The 22,171-nt window shown below is 38.3% G+C and overlaps 1 protein-coding gene across 1 annotated transcript in view; it reads left to right on the plus strand.

The window, feature by feature from the left end:
- The window catches only part of DNAH8 (dynein axonemal heavy chain 8), a 286,065-nt gene that overhangs the window by 206,773 nt on the left and 57,121 nt on the right, over positions 1 to 22,171 (plus strand). The window contains 3 exon segments of the mRNA XM_045542103.1: positions 3,376 to 3,497; positions 6,385 to 6,503; positions 7,875 to 8,077. Of these exon segments, the coding sequence (XP_045398059.1) occupies positions 3,376 to 3,497; positions 6,385 to 6,503; positions 7,875 to 8,077 (444 nt within the window).

Below are 22,171 nucleotides of genomic sequence, written 5' to 3' on the forward strand. Positions count from 1 at the left end.
TGTTGTGGGAAACTGGGCAGAGGGTGGGGGCATTGCAGCCTGTTGGAATGTAGGCAGCAGAAAGCTGGGGTCTGAATGTTTGTGTCCCTCCAAAATTCGTGTGTTGAAATCCTAACCCCCAAGGTGACAGTATTAGGAGGTGGGCCTTTGGGAGGTGATTAGGTCACGAGGGCTTAGCCCTTGTAAATGGGATTAGTGACCTTATGAAAGAGGTGGAGGGAGCTTGTTTGCCCCTCCCACCATGTGAGACCACAGTGAAGATGCCATCTATGAACCAGGAAAACAGGCCTTCACCAGATGCTGAATCTGCCGGGATCTTGGTCTCTTCCCTGCCTGAACCTCAGGTGGGTGGAGGAGAGGGCAGGAGACGCATCCAGGTAGGAGATTCCCCTGCATTCTGCCCAGTGCCACATGCACCGTGGAAGCAGCACTGCAGCACTGATGGAGGGAATGGCTGAGGTTTGGCGAGGAACATGCTAATGTTGAGAGGGCTGGCACACAGCAGAGACCCAGGGTTCAAACCAAGAAGCTGCAGGGCAAGGGAGCTTTCCTTTGTAACTGGAGGCAAAGGACCAGGGCCAGGTGCTTGGGCTGTGGACTGCAGCCCGGTGTCTCTACAGGTCAGATAGGGTTTGTTGTAGCTCAGAGGACACAGTATAGGGACCCAGCCTGTGACCGAGGCACGTGGGCCCTGGAGGGCAGTGTGCAGACCTGAGGCGTGGACATAATCCCACCAAGACATAATCCCGAGCAGCTCACCTCTCCCTCCGCAAACCAGCCAGATCAGAGCCGGCACCTGAGAGAGACTGGCTCTTCCAAAGAGGGGAGGTACGTCTGAGCAGACTGAGAAACACAGCAGCACAGTCGGGGGCTCATCAGGAGGGTTAGATTTGCTACAGAGAAGTAGAGAACAGCACACCTGGCTTGTGGCGTGAACGCATTTGTGACCCCATTTCATAAACCTGGAGAATGAGGGAGAACTAGGTTGTACAGGGCCAGGACAGCCAGTGAGAGGAGTTTGGATTTAATTTGCTGGCAATAGGGAGTCATCGAATGTTTTATGAGCAGGGATGTGGCATGAACAGAACAGTGCTTTAAGAAGATTAATTTGGGATCGTATGATAGGTTGATTGACAAAAGTACCTTGGCTCAGCAGTAAAAAGTTTTTTAAAAAACAAAATTGGTTTATTGTAGAGTTTGCATTAGCTTTGACTGGCTTACATTTTAACTGAATTATTTTTTAAAAGACGGTATGACTTTGTTTTTAAAGTTTTTTACAAAGTTAACAAATATGGCCCTTAGATCACAGATGCTTTTTTATCATTTTGAACTTAATACTTAAGGGGGGGTGAAGAGTTATTTATCAAAGCAGGAATGTATGATTTCCCAAGAGTGACAGTCCTTTTGTTTCAATTGCTGCTTGTTTTCTGCAATGTTTGTAAGGTGTCTTCATCTTTCTTCTTCAACTGAGAATGTCAGACACTTTGAAAAATGAAATGGATACCAAGGGCAATCCTGCATTATAGAGCAATTGCTGTGCTGTTTCCCCTGCCTGGTTAGTTTAGAAAGATGTTATCTTTCTTTCGTCGTAGACCGTGGGCAAAAAGAGATACTTTAGGGGGTCGGCTCTTGCCTTCCAGGTTGAATTGGACCTGGGCCTTCCAAGGGGGGGGAGAGAGAGAGAGAGAGAGAGAGAGAGAGAGAGAGAGAGAGAGAGAGAGAGAGAGAGAGAGAGAGAGAGAGAGAAAGAATTAACATCAAATAACAGCTAATGATTACATAGGTCTTAAGGTGTTATTATGGGCCTAGACTGTTCTAAGCTTTCTTCATACATTATTTAATCCTCACAGGGATCAATCCAGTAGATTCTATCATTACATCCATTTGACAGATGAGGACACTGAGAGGGATTCATGTTCCTTGTCCAAGTTTATGCAGCTAGTAAGTGGCAGCCAGGCTATTTTGGGAAATAGTTTATGGACTGTACTTGTTCTTTGTCAGTTTAGGTGCCCAGTATGTTTGGAAACACCGGGGTTGCTTAGATGTCTTCTCCTGGTGTCTCTAAAGCTCATGATTCCGTGAAAACGTTTCTTTGGAAACAACCAAGAAGAAAAGAGATGGGCTGGTCTCTGTGTTAGAGCAGCAGGATCTGTGAGGATGGCAGGTGGCTCTGTCTGGTGGCTGCTTCTCGCAGCGGTATCTCCTGTGTATTAGCGCTGATGTGCTCAGGGGAGACCTCCTCTTTCGCCAGCTTGCAGGGGCAGAGCAGCCAGGGGAAGGTCAACATGTTGTTCTAAAGGTGCTGGGGCGCTCAGAGCTGCCGAGCCCAAGTCCTCTGTGGTGGAGCAGAGGGCTTACGGGACAAAAGTACTTCAGTTCATGCCCCTTCTCAGGACGATGCCACATGTAGTTCCCCTCCTCCTGCCTTTTTTGCCCAAGAGCCGATTTATGGAGTGGAAGGAAATGAGTTCTTAAGGAAGATTATAAGATATAAAATTTCAAAAATCAGTGTTTTGCATACATCTGAATCACACAACAGTGAAGATGGAATTATTATGATACAACATTACTAAGATATGCAATAGAAGAATTTTGAAATTGTAAATATAATCACGTATTTCACTGGAAAATGGCACGGGGGGTATGCTCATTTGACTTGTGACTCGCTTCAAAATAGGATCTGATGCTATAACTCACATCCTCCACCAGACTGCAAGCTCCGTAAGAAAGAGCAGGGGCCTTACTTGGTTTTCTCTGCTGTATCCCCTGTGCCTGGAACATGCCGGACCCACAGAGGGTGTTCAATAAATATTTGTTCAATAAGTGATGAATAAATGGTTTGAACGTTAGTCACCCCCTAGAAACCTCACAGATGAATCATCCTTCCCTCCCTCACTTCCTCCCTCACTTCCTCCCGCCTTCCTCCTTCCCTCCTTCCATCCGTTTATGTGTCTATCTGACCTGATCATAAATAGTATGAATATAAAACTTCTGGAGCTGTAATGACTAAGGAGTGATTTTTTAAATCACGCATGAAAAGATCAACCTATTTATGGATACTAAAATGATAAATTTCAGCTGGTTAAAAAAATAAAAAAGCAAACAAGCATAACCACTGAGAAAAATTCTTTACAGGGAAAAATGACAAAGAGTTGCTTTCTGTATTTTAGAAGATGGTATAAATCAGTAAATAGACTTGAAGGAAATGTACCAAAAAAAAAAAAAAGGTAACCACATTTTCCGTAATACTATTATTTTCCAATTTTTCCCATATTTTCTGTAATATTAGTATCTCGTTTTTATTATTTAGAAAGTGAATTTCTAAGAACGAAGTACAAGCTGACTTGATTCACGCGGTTTGATGCTTTTCCCCAGGGGGAGCAGCTCTGGACCTGAAAGCCTGCCCTCCCAAACCCTTTCGCTGGATCCTCGATATGACTTGGCTGAATCTTGTGGAGCTGAGTAAACTTCCACAGTTTTCAGAGATTATGAACCAGGTGATTCAATGAAGGGGTGGTCAAAAGCAGGGATCTGTGAACCCGCACACAGCCAGGCCATCTTAACTGGGGCGTCCTGGGGGCAATTCCTTCACCTAAAGAGTCAGCCTAATGGTGCAGATTTAAGGCCTGCGGCTGCCTGGGGCAGGTTTTGGACAGCCGAACGCCAGAGTTAACCTCTCCGTAGGTGCAGGCAACTATCCTTTCCTTCTCTGTGGCGGGCGTGGGTCATTTTTATATGCCTGATTGAGTTGCTGCCGGAATCAGAACCAGTAGGTGGGCTTTTTTGTTGCAGACCATTACTATTTTCACATTTTTACTTCTGCCTATGCTTGAGTAATTTGTGTGAATTAAGGCAATTTGCACTTTATAAGGCAAATTAAGAGGTTGGGGTCATTTTTTAAAAAATCAATCATTTTAATGGTGTGACTGTATAAAATCGTGAAATAAAACAGTAAAAATGGTGAAACAGGTACCAATTTACCTGTTATTGTTTTTTCTTATCTGAAAATGTAAATTGGTTATTGTGGATTCATTGTTGATTCAACTATCATTGGAAAACAATGATGCAACTCAGAATAAAGATAGTTGTTTATTATTAGGGTCTGTTGGTTACAACTGCCTGTCATCGATGAGAGACTGTAGTTTCCCAGTGTCAAATGCTGGTAATTATCTGTTTTCTGTGGTTGCCGGTGACCAACAAATGGGGCCATAGGTAGCCTACGGGTTGGCGGAGGCCTCATGCTGTGATCACCGGTCCCCTGCCCAGCGTACCTGGGCCTGCTTAGTGGCTGGTATTTCTACATTATGTAGATTCTACCTATTCGGCCATGGTTGGGTCAGAGTTAATTGGATAAACCCCCTGCGTTCCATCCGTGGGTGGGCAGTGAGCTTTGTTTTGTAGTTCAGCCATAGATGAGTACCCCAGTTCAAACAAATACTTGGGGGAAAAAGTAGTCCGGGTCTGGTCAGAGACCGGTTAAGGGAGGTCTTAAAGCACCACTGGAAAACTCACTCAAAACCCAGGCCCTCCACTGTGGGTTATACTGACACAAGGATATTTATTATTGTTTGCTTCTGCCAATTAGATTTAAGTGCCCATGATGTAGAATCTGGTAGCTATTACTGCTTACTATGGGATAGGTACTTTGTAACAATAATTACCCTACAAGGGAAGTGTTACTGACCCTACTTTATAGCTGAGAAAACTGAAAGTCAAAGAGATTAAGTACTTGCCCAAGGCTGCATAGCTGGTAAGTGACAAAGCTGTAATTTGACCTCAGGCTCTTCCCATGCCACCACCAGTTATTTGGGGACCTGCAGTAGGAGGCCATTGGTCTGGCCTGTCTGTGGAAAGGAAGGGAGGAGGTAGTAGATGAGTCTCCTGCCTGAGCGGCTGTCAGGAACTGAAACAAAAATAACCTCAAACAGCAGCTGCCCTGGCCTTGGCATCCCAGGCCGAACTGTTTAGCACCTGGAAGTGGTTTGTGCCAAGAGGTGAGGGCCAGGAAAAGGAAGGGGCTGGAATCTCCCCCCAGAAGCTCTACTGTGGTCAGTCATATTAATAATTAGCAGGTGGAAGGCCAGTAGCTCGGAATAATCATCTGCTGTCTTCTTTGTGCCTCCTTCTTTCTGGCCGCTGGTGTGGAGGTGGCCTGCAGGGGGCGCTGTGGGCGGCAGTGCACAGGTGCAAGTGCAGTAGGGAAGGGCTGGCAGCACCCCGGGCCTCCAGGCGGCCTGCAGGCAGGTTCTCAGAGGGAGAGCCACTGCAGTCTTCAGGAGAGGGATGGCAGTGGTGAAACGTTTTGGAAATGCCCCTCCATCTTTTAGTGCCCCAGGGACAAAGGGAGTTACAGAGTAACTGTTTTATTATTAATTTGCACCCTGTCTGCATCCAACATGATGAATTGTTCTCACGATGTGTGACTTTGGGAGTTATTTAACCTCTCTATGCCTCGATAAAACGTGGGATGTTAGAGGAAAAGGTACAATCTTCAGGTCAGGCACGTAGCATCTGCTGCATAGCAGCATTTGCTGTTTGTTATTAGTGCTCACCATGGCTGTTTAAAAAGTCCTTACAAACACTGCGTAAGTAATCCAGCCTGACTGGCTGAGGAGCAGCGACAGGTTCACCACTCTATAGTTTTTGTAATTAGTCTTGACTAATTACTTAAGCTACAGAGAGCACCTTGTAATGCCTCTGAAAACTTGAGGTCCTCCCCACGCTTCTGAAAGGTATTTGAGGACAGCCCTTGGAGAGACTTCTTCCATTCTTAGGTTTAAAGTCTCAAGGTGGGAAACCACTAGGGAAATAAAAGTTTCGATTCTGTCATCTATCAGTATTTTTAAGTAGAGATCAACATATAGAGGTTTGGTTATCAGAATGGTCCATGTCAGTGGTTCTCAACTGAGGGTAATTTGTACCACCTCCAGGCGGCGTTTGGCAATGTCTGGAGACATTTTTGATTGTTTTGACCTGTGTGGAGGGTGCTACTGGCACCTAGTGGGTAGAGGCCAGGGATGCTGCCAAACATCCTTATACCGAGGACAGCCCCTACCACAACGAATTATCCAGCACAAAATGTCGATAATACCAAGGTTGAGAAACATTGATCTGTGTTTCTTCCTGCACAACCATTTGGTATAACTGATACATGATCCTGAGTTTAGCAAATAATGTTTTTTAAAAAAAATGGAAACAGTGAAAGGGAATAATAATATCCATGTTATTTGAGTCATTGATTCTGAAGAAATATTTAAACTGTGTTGTTATACTTGAGAAATTATCTGCTTGTAAAGAGTGACCCCCTAAGGTGACTCAGAATGCTCTGTAATGTATTCTGATCACACAGGGTTCTATGGTTTGCTAATTGGCCTGTTTTTTCAGATATCTCGTAATGAGAAGGGGTGGAAGAACTGGTTTGATAAAGATGCTCCAGAGGAGGAAATTATCCCTGATGGGTATAATGATTCACTAGACACCTGCCGCAAACTTCTACTTATCAGGTGAGACTGGGTATTATCAGACCTAGAGGCATCACTCATCATTTCGTCAAATTACAGGTCTCACCTCGAGGAGTTTACTTAACTATGTCCCTATGGTTATTGTAAGAAATGTGTGTGCTTCCCAACTGTGGTTTTGGATGGCAATTCTTCAGTTCCTTGACAAGCAAAATAAAATGGTGATGGTGGCAGGGAGTAATGTGTTTTGACAATGTATTAATGATAGTGCTTTTAGAAAAAAAGTGTGAAAAGTATGCTTTTATTACTCACTTTATTTATTATTTAACATTGAGTGAATCATTTATTGTTGAATTTATTTCTTTAAAAAAATAGACCTCACGAAGTTACAAGGCAATTAGTTTATAACTTACAATTCAATTTCATTTGAGAAAAAACCAAGAATATTGCATTATTGAAATGTATAAATGCAATTTGGGCTATTTAAATGGAAACAAAAGTTTCAAATTGATTTTAAAGAAGAGCATTCCCCTCCCTTCTCACTTTTCACATTTTCTCAATATGCAGTATCTCAAAGAGGCGTTCTATATTGGAAAAATCTGTGTGTGTGTGAGAGAGAAAGAGAGAGAGAGATTGGTGGGTAAAGTGGAGGGGGAAAGATAAGGGGAGATGAGACCACCAAAAGAATAACAAAAAGATGTAGGATTATTTTTAGGCAGCTCTAGTCTTTGCTAATGTTGTACACCTGGGCTTGCACTCCTTTAGAAAAAGTAGTTTCCTGGATATTGTCACCTTTTAAGAGTGATTAGAATGGCAGTAATGGTGACCTCATACTCTACAGAGTATGAAAGGGATACTTGTTTTTATTGGAACAAATGTGTCTTTTTTTATCCATCATTTTAAAATTGGATCTATGTCAAATGTAATCTACTAGCAAATAAGAATCTGTAGAGCTTGTCTTTGATCTATTATAACATGTCAAATATCAAATGACATTTAACATGTCCATGTGTGTAGAACTTACTATGATGTGTGGTACACAAATGGTATGACACAAATGTTTGCTGATCAACTTACTTTTGATGACTTTGACATGCTGATCCTCCCCTGGAAGACTGCAGAGCCTCAGTGTGTGGCAGGTCGGCCCCCATCAAGTCCTGGAGCTGGCAAAGGACACAGTGTTGTTACCGGCTCTGCCCTACTCCTTGCCAGCGCCGGGTGCCAAAACCACGTGACTGAATTTGTGCTTATGCAGAGATAGGAAACCTTGCCATCTCTCTTACACAGATCTGGGATAAGGGAGAATTGCTTGTTTCCCTTTGCTAATTAAAGCTGTGTTCTTTAACTGTCCAGAATTTTATGTAATAAAAAATGAACACACTGAATTTATTTCTTTTAACTTGTATTTACTTTTAGGTCTTGGTGCCCAGACCGCACTGTTTTTCAAGCAAGAAAGTACATTGCAGATTCTTTGGAGGAGAAGTACACAGAACCAGTTATCTTAAATCTGGAGAAAACTTGGGAAGAAAGTGATACCCGAACACCTCTGATATGTTTCCTGTCCATGGGATCTGATCCCACCATCCAAATTGATGCATTGGCCAAGAAACTGAAACTGGGTATGATTAGCAGTCTATGGAATTCAGCAACACTTCCATACTTTTGCTTCAAATTTTGCCTTTCATAATTTCATAACTGGTTCTTAGAAATGTATCTGTAAAACTGAGTTAGAAAAAAATATTAAGCTTATTCTTCCTTTATCCTTCTATGATACCTCCCAGGTTGAGGGTGTAATATAGGTATCTTTGTGTAGAGAAGAACACACTCATCTGCCACATAGTGATTTTTTAGTTTTTTTTTTTTTAAGTTGTAAGCAGATGGCTGTATTGCATGGATAGCAGAATAGCAAGAGTGAACACACAGGAGCAAAAGTCTATGTTATTGTCATGCCTGTATAAGATGAGAGCGAAGTTTGTTTTGTCACAAATTGAAAAACTATAGCCATTATCGTAATGCATAGTCATTAGGGATTCATTCATTAGGAGTTATTGCTTTCATTCAATAACCATTCAGTACAGGCAGTGTGCTGGACTTGGGGAGTACATAGGTGAATCCAACACAGCTGGGAAAGACAGACATGTAACTGAAGACAGTGTGACAACTGGGGTAAGAGAGTTTCATAGAAGTGGCTGATCACAGGATTCAGAGCTACTCAGACTGCCTAGGGTATAGGGGATAGCATCATGTTGATGATATTTTCAGAAGGATCTTAAAAAAATAGATAAAAATTCACAAGGTGGGATGGTGGGATAGAGGAAGAAAGTTATTCCAGGGGGAGGAGACAGGGCAAGGAGTTACAAACACATAAGAGTGGCAGCAGGGACTGTGTCAGTGGAACTAAAGGCTAGGAAAGCAGAGCACATCCTTATAGGACTGAGCCATTCTATTAAAATATAAGGAGGACTGTTTATCCCCTTTTCATACTCTGAAAATCTGAGTGTTGTTGGCATTGCCATTTAAGGTCTTCCAAGTTCAGGTCTCTATAACTTTACCTTGTAGAGTTAATTCATTCAGGCCTTTATAAAAATTATAAAAGTGATTGATTATATATCACTAAACCAATAAAAAAATTACATCAAATTTATCATATACTTAACATAAACACGATATAATAAAATCAATTCAGTCATGTGCATATACTAGCCACACGTCCTCTGCACAAAACCCTAAGCTTGTGGTAGCGTGGCCTATGGTTGCTCCCTCTTTTTTCATCTTAACTTTGCTGTGTTCATTGTCACCACACTGTTCTATGTTCTCAGTGGATCCGTGTTGAAATGGTCATTTTCTTCTATCTAAACACTCATACCCATTACTGGGTATGCCTGGTTCTTTTGGCAGTTGCTGATGGTTAAGTCTCATTAGCCATCTTCAAAGTAGACTGCTTTGCTCTGGTAATTACTGTAGCACACCAGTGGTCTCAGTTGATCTAAGAGTGGTGCCTCTCTAGTAGCCTTAGAGTTTGCAAATCTCTCTCGGATCTATTGCTTTGTGAGTCTGTACCCAGCTGCCTCTTTTGCCCCACTTCTCTCTGCACATAGGTGTCTTTTTTCTCTCTGCTGGTGGCTCATGGGTGTCACCGCTTACATGCCCAGCACTTTCCGTGCTCTCAGCGAAACTCCCTTCCTCTCTTGGTCCCAAGTTCAAATATTCAGGGAAGAAACTCACTGGCTTAGCTTTGATCACATGCTTTTTTCTGGGCCAATCAATGAATTGTTACCATGGAGATAGGTTCATAGCAGGAATTGTATATATGGAGCTGGGGTTGGGGGCATTTCCTAGAAAAGAATACAGTTCCTAGAAGAAGAAATATTCCACTAGAGTGACCACTTCAAATATTACCTGAAAGTAATCTGCTGTTTAAGAACAGAATTAAGAAATTCCAGGTGTCCTTTGTGAGAAATTATAACTATGACATTAAATAAATACAGAGGCCAGATTTGAGCCACCACCATTAGTGTTATCATACTGCTTTGCTTGGCAATTTGGTGATTTCCATTTCTTGCTACTACTTTACTTATTCCAACAACAGTCTGGGCTTCTATTGGTTACTTTATTAGACTACTTAAACAGAGTGGCTCTGATTCTGACACTGAAGGACCAAATGAATTTTGTAAAGAATTCTACTGCCAAATTATTTTCGGCAATGTTAGGAAGTCTCATGCTGCTTGCGCCTTTGGGCTAACAGTCCCAAAGATAGCTGTTAAAATGAAACTGGTGTGTAGACAGACTAACATATTAATCTAGTCTCAACTATTAATATTTTATTTAGAAAACTAGATAATAGATAATCATAGAATGCTCAAGGTGAATGAGACTCTGGAAATCTTGGAATCTCACTATGGTCTGGAGATAAAGCTCCAGAGCTAGTAAGTGAGAGATCTGATTCAGGAACACACTGCAGTGATCTCAATGGTCTTTCTTTTTCATTCCTTCTCACTGCTTTTATTGGATGAGTTAAACAGTTACCTGACAGTAACATGAAGATGCAACAGAATCCAGTAAATTTTCATAGGGAGAGAGGAGAAGGAAAACTTCTGATTATAATTGTTATCAGGTACTGGTCAGGATCTGCAGGTGACAACCTTGGAGCAGATATATTCTGCACAAAAGTGCTGGGTTCCTGGGCAAGGGAGAGAAAACAGATGGATTTTAGCATGAAAGCCCTGCTAGAAGCCTGAGAAGGGCAGTCCTAGAGGAAGGATGGGTTTGAAAACAAAGTCCAAAAACAAATGAAAGAGAAAAAATAAATACAAGCCCACAGATACACAAAAGTGGAAGTGGGAAAATGGGTATAACAATATGTACAGATGAAATATTTTAAATAATGAGAGAATGGTACATAATTATATAATTATGATAATAAATTAGAAAAATCTCATTAAAATTGACAAGTATATAGTAATATACAAATTCACAAAATTTTCTTAGAAAAGCTAGAAAATACTGACCAAGCCAATAATAAAGGTGAGAAAAATTAGAAGTTTTAAGATTATTACCGCAGCAAAGCCTCTGGGCTTGGGTGATTTTTTGATAAATCTTTTAAAACTTTTAAGGACTTTCACCTGCTGTGTTCTGTTCTAGAACATGGAAAAGGAGGGTACATTTTCTTCTTTATTAGCATTATTGTGATATCAGAAACTGACCAAGATGGTAACTGCATAAAAGGAAGAAAACCACAGTTTGATTCTACTTAATATAAAGGATCTTAGCTAAAATATAAGCAAGAAGAACTCAGAGTAATGTCAGCAAGATGTCAGAATAGGAAGGGTAACCTACTCATATCACCCCACAACAACAAGAATTCTGCACCTATCTACAGACAAAAGTCTCTTTGCTGGAGCCTTGGGATGTAGGTTGAAGGTTGTGAAACCCCAGTAGAGCCAAAGACCTAGGAGGTTGTTTTGAGAGTGCAGATTGGCACCCAGGTGGCAGATCTGCTGACTGTGCTCCTGGGTCCAAGCTGGAATTGGTTCTATTCCCTCAAGGGCCTTGGCTGTAGCCCTGTTTGGCCCTGAGTCTGCAACCAAAATCACCTGCCAAGGGGTACAGGAGGAATCAGGCACACCTAGTGCCTCAGCAGAGAGGTTTGTTTGTGTACTGACTCCATTCTTGGCAGTGAACCTGAAAGTTGCCCTGTGGCTTAGCTCCAGCTTCCCTCTGCTGAGGTCCCAACTCAGAATGGCTTGGTCAAGAGCTCAGGGTAGGATTCACTTATATCTTGCATCCCAGGAATTGGAGCCTCCATGAAGGGCTTGCTAACCTCCATACCACAGCAGACCCCAAGGGGGCCCAGTGTCAGCTACAGCCCCTCCTGCTGCAGTCAGGGAACAATTCTTTCTCTTCAGAGACCTGCTGGGAGATGCAGGTCCATCTGAACCAATGAGATGGGCTCACCAGCCGCTGTCCTACAGCAGATCCTTAGGGGGCCAAGTCTCAGCTCTGGCCCCTCTCATTGTAGTTGGAGAACTATCCCCCATGTGCAGGGACCTGTTGGGAGACAGGTTCCTGTCTAGGCCACTGGGACAGGCTTCTGGGCTCAGGGCCCTGGCCAGCTTTCCCACACAGCCTGGGTACCTTTCTCAGGTATTCCCCAAATCCATCTGGGCTGGACAGCTGTGTCCACCTCAGAGCCCTGAGACTTGTGGCAAACATGGGCTTAGAGATGGCTGCAGTGGTCTTGTGCTCAGGGAACATAAAATGCATTCTGCTTAGACTCTCTGGAAGGCCCTCAAAAAACAGGCATAAAGCCAGACTGTGAAGACTGGAATAATACCTAATCTCTCAAAGCACACAAATTATTGCATATCCAGAAGCATCAAGAACATTCAGGGAAATGTGACCCCACCAAATGGACAAAGGAAGGCACCAGAGACTGACTCTAAAGTGATGGAGATGTGTGATCTCTCAGACAAAGAATTCAAAACAGCTGTTTTAAGGAAGCTCAATAAACTTCACACACACACACACACACACACACAAAAAAAAAAAAAAAAAAACAGAAAAATAACTTAGAAACTTATCAGAGAAAGTTAACAAAGAGATTGAAATAATTTAAAAAATCAAACAAATCTTGGAGCTGAAAAACCACAATGAATAAAATGAAAAATGCAATAGAGAGGATCAACTGCAGAATTGATCAAACAGAAGACTCAGGAAGCTTGAAGACAGGCTGTTTGAAAATACACAGTCAGAGAAGAAGAAAAAAAAAGATGAAAAGGAACAAGAAAGATTATGGGATCTATGGGACAACATCAAAAGATCAATCATATTTGAGTTACTGGGGCTGAAGGGAGTAGTTAAGAAAGACAGGCTAGAAAGCTTATTCAAAGAAATAATAACAGAAAACTTTCCCAAACTGGAGAAAGATATAAATATCCAGATACAGGAAGGTAAGCTGTATCATCTTGGACTACAAGGTTTGGGCTGTTTGTGAAAGGACTGAAAGTGAAAGGATGGAAAAAGATATTCTATGGATATGGAAAACAAAAAGAGCAGGAGTCACTATATTTATATCAGGTAAAATAGACTTTAAGCAAAAAACTGCAAAAAGAGACAAAGAAGGCCATTGTACAATGTTAAAGGGATCAATACAACAAGAAGATATAACAATTATAAATGTACATGCATCCAACATTGAAGCCCCTTAATATGTAAAGCAAATGTTAATAGACCTAAAGGGAAAGATAGGCTGTGATAACAATAGTAGGGAATTTCAACACCCACTTTTGGCAATGGACAGATCATGCAGACAAGAAATCAATAAACAAACGTCATAGTTAAATGATACCCCAGATAAAATACACCTACCAAACATTTATAGAACATTCCATCCAATGATTACAGAATACAGATTCTTCTCAAGAAAAGTACATGGAACATTCTCCAGGATAGATCATATGTTAGGCCACAAAACAAGTCTTAACAAATTTTTAAAAATCAAAATCATGCCAAGTATCTTTTCTGACCACAATGGAATAAAAGTAGAAACCAATAACAGGGGACACATGGAAATTAAACAATCTCCTCCTGAATAACTAATGAGTCAATTAAGAAATTAGAAAGGAAATTTAAAAAATTCTTGACACAAACTAAAATAGAAAAACAGCATATTAAAACCTGTGGGGTTATAGCAAAAGCAGTTCTAAGGGAGAAGTTTATAGCAATAAACACCTACATCAAAAAAGTAGAAAGATCTCAAATAAACAACCTAATGTTGCACCTCGAGGAACTGGAAAAGCAAGAACAAACTAAACCCAAAATTAGTAGAAGGAAAGAAATAAGAAAAATCAGAGCAGAAATACGTAAAATGGAGACTAAAAGAACAGTACAGAAGATCAACAAAATGAAGAGTTGGTTTTCTTAAAAGGTGAACAAAATCAACAACCCTTTGACTAAACTAAGAATAAAAGAGCGATGACCCAAATGGAATCAGAGATGAAAAAGAAGACATCACAACTGATACCACAGAAATACAAAAGATTATTGAAGACTATTATGAACAGCTATCTGCCAACAAATTGGAAGACTTAGAAGAAATGGATACATTCCTGGATACATACAACCTACCAAGATTGAATCATGAAAAAGTAGAAAACCTGAACAAACCAATAAGGAATAACTAGACTGTATCAATAATAAAAAGTCTCCTATCTAAGAAAAGCTCAGGACCCAATGGCTTCACTGCTGAATTTTGCTAAACATTTAAAGAAGAAATAATATCAATCGTACTCAAACCATTCCCAAAAATTGAAGTGGCTGGGAATTTTTCCAAACTCATTTTACAAGGCTAGTATCACCCTGATACCAAAACCAGATAAGGACATAATAACAACAAAAAAAGAAAACTACAGGCCAATATCTTTGATGAACATAGATGCAAAAATCCTTAACAGAATACTAGCAAACTAAATCCAACAGCACATGAAAAAGATCATTCACCATGATCCAGTGGTATGCAAGGATGTTTCAACAATAAACCAATAAACATGATACATCACATTAACAGAATGAAGGACAAAACCCAAATGATCATCAGCTCAATAGATGCAAAGCATTAGATAAAATTCCACATCTTTTCATGATTAAAAACCCTAAACAAATTAGATATAGAAGGAATGCACCTCAACACAATAAAAGTTGTATATGACAAGCCCACACTAATATCATACTGAATGGGGAAAAGTTGACAGCTTTTCCTCTAAAATCTAGAAGAAGACAAGGATGCTCACTTTCACCACTTTTGTTTAACATAGTACTGTAAGTCCTAGTCAGAGCAATTAGGCAAGAGAAAGAAAGAAAGGGCATTCAAATTGGAGAAGAGGAAGTCAAATTGTCTGTATTTGCAGACAACATGATCTTATATATAGAAAACCCTACAGACTCCACCCCAAAATGGTTAGGACTAATAAACAAATTCAGTAAAGGTGCAGAACACAAAATCAATATACGAAAATCAGTAGGGTTTCTGTACACCAACAGCAAACTATCTGAAAAAGAAATCAAGAAAGAAATCCTATTTACAATAGCTACAAAAAAAAAAAAAACCCTAGGAAAAAACCAAGGAGATGATAAATCTCTGCAATGAAAACTATGAAACACTGATGAAAGAAGTTGAAGAGGACACAAATAAATGGAAAGATATCCCATGCTCATGGTATGGGAATTGGGAGAATTAACATTGTTAAAATATTCATACTACCCAAAACAATCTACAGATTCAATGCAATCCCTATCAAAATACCATGCCATTTTTCACAGAAATAGAAAAATAAATCCTAGAGTTCATATGGAAGCACAAAAGACCCCAAATAGCTAAAGTAATCTTGAGCAAAAGGAACAAAGTTGGAGGCATCACAATACCTGACTTCAAAATATACTACAAAGCATTAGTAACACAAACAATATGGTACTGGCATAAAAACAGACACATAGGCCAATGGAACAGAATAGAGAACCCAGAAATGAATCTATGCATTTACAGCCAATTGATTTTTGACAAAGGCAGCAAGAATATACACTTGGGAAAGGACAATCTCTTCAATAAATGGTGCTGGGAAAACTGAATATCCACATACAAAAATAAACTCAAAATGGGTTAAAGACTTAAGTGTAAGACCTCAGACTTCTACTAGAAAAAAACATAGGGGTAATGCTTCATGGTCTAGACAAGGATTTTTTTTTTTGGATAAAACCTCAAAAACACAGTCAAAAATAGACAAAAACAAATACAGACAAATGGGATTGCATCAAACTAAAAAGCTTCTGCACAGCAAAGGAAACAACAAAGTGAAGAGGCAACCTACAGAATGGAAGAATATATTCACAAACTATGCCTCTGAAAGATGTTCATATCTAGGCTGTATAAGGAAGTCAACTCAATAGCAAAAAAAAAAAAAAAAAATCACCAAATAATCTGATTAAAAATGGGCAAAAGATCTGAATAGACATTTCTCGAAAGACATATTAACACACATGGCCAACAGGTATGTGAAAAATTGCTCATCATCACTAATTATCAGGGAAATAAAAATCAAAACTACAGTGAGATATCATCTCATTCCAGTTAGAATGGCTATTATCAAAAAGGCAAAAAAAATGCTAGTGAGGATGTGGAGAAAGGGGGAACTCTTATATACTGTTCAGTGGAAATGTATAGCCATTATGGACAATAGTATGAAGGTTCCTCAAAAAATTGGAAGTGGAGCTACCCTATGATCCAATAATCCCACTACTGGGTATATATCTAAAGGAAGTGTAATCAGTATGTTGAACAGATATCTGCACTCCCATGTTTAATGCAGCAAAATTCACAATCACAAAGATACTAAATCAACCTGTTTCCATTGATCATGAATGTATTAAAAAAAGTATATATATATACAAAATGGAGTATTATTCAGCCATAAGAAAGAATGACATCCTGTCATTTGTGACAACATGGATGAATCCAGAGGACATTATGTTAAGTGAAATAACCAAAGCACAGAATGACAAACACCACATGATCTCACTGCTGTAGAATCTAAAAAGTTGTGCAGAACAAGGCAGGAATGTCTGTCTACTCTCATCAATTCTATTCAATAAAATACTGAAAGTTTTAGCCAGTGCAAATGGGCAAGAAAAAGAGTATTCAGGCTAGAAAGGTTTAGCAAGGTTTCAGGATACACCATCAATATACAATCAATTATATACACACACATGAAATAAATCAGAATTTGAAATTTTTAAAAATGCCATTCATAATGAAATACGTAGAGATTAATCAGACAAAATAAATATATACCTGTCCACTTATAACCATAAAGCATTTCTGATAGTAATTGAAGGGAAAGCTATACCATATAAATAAATAAATAATAAGAAATAATTTGAAAAGTTGATCTCATAGAAGTAGAGAATAGAATAGTGTTTACCAGAGACTGGGGAAGATAGAGGAAAGGAGGTCTTGGGGAGAGGTTGGTCAATCGGCACAAAGTTACAGTTATATAGGAAGAATGAGTTCTGGTGTTCTGTTGCACAGTAGGATGACTATAGTTAACAATAATGTATTATATATTTCAAAATAGCTAGAAGAGAGAATATTGAGTGCTCTCACCACAAAGAAATGCCAAGTGTTTGTACTGATGGATACACTACTTACTTAGATATTTGATCATTGCACAATGTGTAACGTGTGTCAAAACATCACACTGTACCCATAAATATGTATAATGGTTGTGTGTCAATTAAAAACAGAATAACACTTAATAAAGGAAGAATCCAGTGGAAGAATAAACAATAACTTGCAAATAATAACATGCCTTCACAAGTAGGACCACAAGGGAAAATATAGGTGACCCTTGAACAACATTGGAGTTAAGGACGCCGGCCCCCCATGCAGTCAAAAATTCATATGTAACTTTTGTCTCCCCAAAAGCTTAACTGCTAATAGCCCACCATTGACCAGAAGCTTACTGATGACATAAACAGTCATTTAACACATATTTTGTATGTTATATATATTCTTACAATAACGTAAACCAGAGGAAAGAAAATATTTCAAGGAAAATCACAAGGAAGAGAAAACATTTATTAGTATTATTCGTTAAGTGAAAGTGGATCATCATAAGTTCTTCATCCTCATCATCTTCAAGTTGAGTAGGCTGAGTAAGAGGAAGGGGAGGGGTTGGTCTTGCTGTCTCAGGGGTGGCAGAGGTGGAAGGGGAGGCAGGAGAGGCAGCACACTTGCTGTAACTTTTATTGAAAAAAAAATCTGTGTATCAGCAGACCCACACAGTTCAAACCCATGTTGTTCGAGGATCAGCTGTGTAAGAAAGATGCAATATTAAGAAGTCTCATCAAAACAATAACTGAAAGATTTTTTCATAAGCTATCATATATTTTAGTATCTTGATGGATACTAAAAAGAATTTTTATAAAAATTCAACATTTATATTTGACTTTCAAAAAGTAGAAACAGAAGACTATTTTGTTAATATACTGAAGGTGCACCTCAAACATTAGCATCATACTTATTGGTGAACAACTAGAGACATACTCATTAAAGTCAAGAATAAGAAAAAGATGTCTGCTGTTGCCAGTATTCTTTAGCATTATTACAGAAGATATAGCTGATATAAGCATCATAAATAAAAGATATAACTACTGGAAAGGAGGGGAAAAATCAGCATTACTCTCAGACTATGTAATTGTCTAACAAAAAAGACAAATGAATCACTGAACAACCATTAGACTTAATAGGATAGCTTGGTAAGGTGACTGGTCACAAATAAATACGTAAAAAAATCAATGGCACTTTCTTATAAAATAAAATGTAAAAATCCTATTCATTGTGGCAATAAAAATAAAACCAAGAAATATTTTTTAAAAATACCTATTTGAAGAAAATTATAAAACTTTCTTAGAGACATAAAAGTAGATTAGAATAAATGGAGAGTTAAATCACATTCCCAGTATAGAGATTCAATATTGTAAAGGTGTCAATATTCTCTAAATTAATCTATAAATTGAATGGAAGTCTAATTGAAATCAAAAGAGTATTTTTTTCTAATTGGATAGCAGAGGGATATTAGATCATCTGGAACTATAAGTGGACAAGAATAGCCAAGAAAATTTGAAAAGAAAAAAGAGTAACAGGGAGCCAGCATCACTAGATTTGCAAAACCTTATCAAATGGCAATAATTTAATCAGGGTGTAGCTGCTTCAGAATAGATAAACAGATCAATGGAGCAGAAATGAAAGGCCCCAAATTGGACTCTAGTATACATAATAGCTTAGTGTATGATAAGATCCACATTTCAAATCAGTGGAAGAAAAATGGACGAGTCAATAAACAGTGTTGAGATATTAATAGCAGGTTAACTTTAGAAGAAAGTAAGAGTTTTACCTCACATTAAACTCCAGAGTAAATTCTAGGTTGATTAAGGTACTAAGTGCTTTAAGCTATAAAAGAAGAAAAAGAATATATTGAATTAGTTATATACTGTTGAGTGGCTAAGTTTTTCTTAACCATAATACCAGAGTCTAAAATCACAGGGACAAGGTACGTAATATGACTGGATGAAGTTTTAAAACTTCTGTATGTCAGAAGCACCATCAATAAGAACACAAATGAGGATAGGAGTGTGGGCTCGGAATTACAGCATTCCATTTCAGTGGGAGATGCTGGCACTCCATTTTTATATGTCACAAGTCCTTAAAACGTTTGAATGCTTTGTCCAAATGATTCTACAAGTATGAATCCCTCCTAAGAACATATTGAGATATGCATCAAGATTTATATACAATGATGTTTAATCTAGTGCTATTTATAATATTTAAAAATCAAAAATCTCTTAAACATATAAAAGGGTAGTAGTTGAATACATGTGGGTGCATGAGCATGATGGAGCACTGTGCTGCCATTAAAAACTGCGTTCCAATAATATTTAATGAAAGTAAAATATTCACAATATGCTGTTAAAAGGTAGAGATATAAAATAACTTACAATACATATATATGTATGTAAATTTTAATATAGATAGATTTATAAATTCTCATTCAAAACTCAGAGCCACAAATGTTTCAGAAATCAGAATTTCCAGCTTTTAGAAAGGTAAGATTCCATATATTATGTAATATACTGCAGATAAGAGTATAAATATTCAGATAGGGATAAATAAAGACCACAAATAGCCTTACATTCATTCAGGTTAGCTTTTCCCACCAAAATGATTTTATGGCAAAACTTTCCATTTCAGAGCTTTTTGAATTTTGAAACAAGGGTAAGGGATTGTGGCGTATGCATATTAAAGGGATTAGAATGAAGATCTCTAGGGAGGAATATTGGTGATTTTCATTTCCTTCCTTATACTCTTGTATTATATTTTCCAAACCTTTTGATGTGAACATATATTACTTAATTAAAAATAAAAGTCAAAAAATAAAAAACGAGAAAGAAGAAATGTGGAAGAGACACAAGCTTAATTTTGGACAGGAATAGAAAGGCAGTCAACATCTTGCTAAGGTCTTTGAAGTACAGACAACTGAAATAAAACGGAAATCACTAAAGAGTAATTATGCTGCAACACTTCTTGCAATATCTGCTGCATCCATGCTTCTCTTGAGGATCCTTTTTATGATGTTCTGGAAATTCCCCCCTCTCCAAAAAAAAAAAAAAAAAAAAAAAAAAATACCCTCAGCCTATGCTACCTTTTGTCTCACTGGCTCCTGTCCTTGGGACCTTTTCCCTCTTTGAGTGGGAAGCCTCCTCACTTTTCCAATGTCATTCAGTTGGTTTTTTGGGCCATTCAGAAAATTAATCAAATATTAATTACCTTATATTAAAAATGAAGACAGCTTACAAATCAATAACAGCCTTCCATTTTAATAAACTTGGGAAAAAAGGGTAAACTAAACCTAAAGCAGTCAAAAGGAAGGAAAAATAAATATTTGAGTGGGAAAAAAAATAAAATAGAGAATATAAAAACAATAACCAATAAACCAAAAGTATCTCTTTTGAAAAGATCAACAAAATTGACAAACATTTAGCTAGATTGAGCAAGAATAAAAGAGAGAAGGCTAAGATTACTAAAACAGCAATAAAAGAGAGCTGTCACTATTGACCTGACAAAAATTTTTAAAATAATCAGGGGATACTGTGAACAGTTATGCCAACAAATTAGATAACCTGTATGAAACGGTCAAATTATTTTAAAGAGATAACTGTTGAAGCTGATTCAAGAAGAAATAAAAGATATGAATAGACCTACAAGTAAAGTGGTTGATTTATTAATCAAAAAATTCCCACAAAAGAAATCTCAGGTCCAGATGGCTTCATTAGTGAATTCTATCAGATATTGAAAGAATAGCATGAGTTTTCCCACAAACTTTTCTAAAAAGTAGAAGAGAAAGAAACGCTTTCCAACTCATTCTATGAGACCAGTATTACCCTGATATCAAATGCAAAGACATCACAAAAAACTGCAGACCCTTATCCTTTATGAACATACAAGCAAAAATCCTCAACAAAGTATTATCAAACAAAATGCAACACCATATAAAAAAGATTATTCACTATGATCAAGTGTATTTATCCCAGGAATGCAAGGTTGGCTAAACATGAAAATCAATGTAATATAATATACTAATAGAATGAAAGACAAAAACCACATGATCATCTCAATAGATGCTGTCAGTCTGTTTGGGCTGCTATAACAAAATACCACAAACTGGATGTCTTATAAACAACAGAAATTTATTTCTCAAAGTTTTAAAGGCTGAGAAGTCAAAGATCAAGGCACCAGCAGGTTTGGTATCTGGTGAGGGCTCAGTCTTTTGCTTCCAAGATCACCTTGAGTGTTGTGTTCTCACATGGCAGAAGGGACAAGGGTATCTCATGGGCCTCTTCTATAAGGGCACTGGTCCCATAGCCCTCATGACCTAATTACCTCCTAATACCATCACTTTGGGGATCAGGTTTCAACATATGAATTTTAGGAGAAGATAAACTTTCAGTCCATTGCAGTTGCAAAAAAAGCATTGGAAAAAATCCAACACCCTTCAGGAAAAATATACTTAGCAAACCAGGAATAAAAGGAAATTTCCTCAACCTGATAAAAGTTATCTACAAAAACCCCACAGCTAATATCATGCTTAATGGTAAAAGACTGAAGGCTTTCCCCAAAGATCAGGAGCAAGATAAAGATGTCTCCTCTCACCACTTCTATTCAGCATTGTATTGGAGGTCTAGACAGGGCAATTAGACCAGACAAAGAAATCAAAGGCATCTACATTGGAAAAGAAGAAGTAAAACTATCTCTATTCCCAGATGATGTGATTGTATACGTAGAAAATCCTGAGAAGTCTACAAAAAAACAATTAGAGCTAATAGATGAGTTCAGCAAGATTGCAGGATACAAGCTCAATATTTTAATAGCTATTGTATTTCTATACACTAGTGAGAACAATTCAAAAATGAAATTATAAACACAATTACAATTCATTTACAGTATCATAAAAAATACTTATGAATAAGTTTTTTTACAAGTGCAAGATTTGAACAGTAGAAAATTTAAAAACATAGCTAAACAAATTAAAGACCTAAATTAATGAGAAAACATCCCACATTCATGGATAAGACTACTTTGGTGTGATAGCAATACTCTTCTACTT

Source organism: Lemur catta, chromosome 2 (assembly GCF_020740605.2).
Source record: "Lemur catta isolate mLemCat1 chromosome 2, mLemCat1.pri, whole genome shotgun sequence".
In the NCBI taxonomy this organism is placed as follows: domain Eukaryota; kingdom Metazoa; phylum Chordata; class Mammalia; order Primates; family Lemuridae; genus Lemur; species Lemur catta.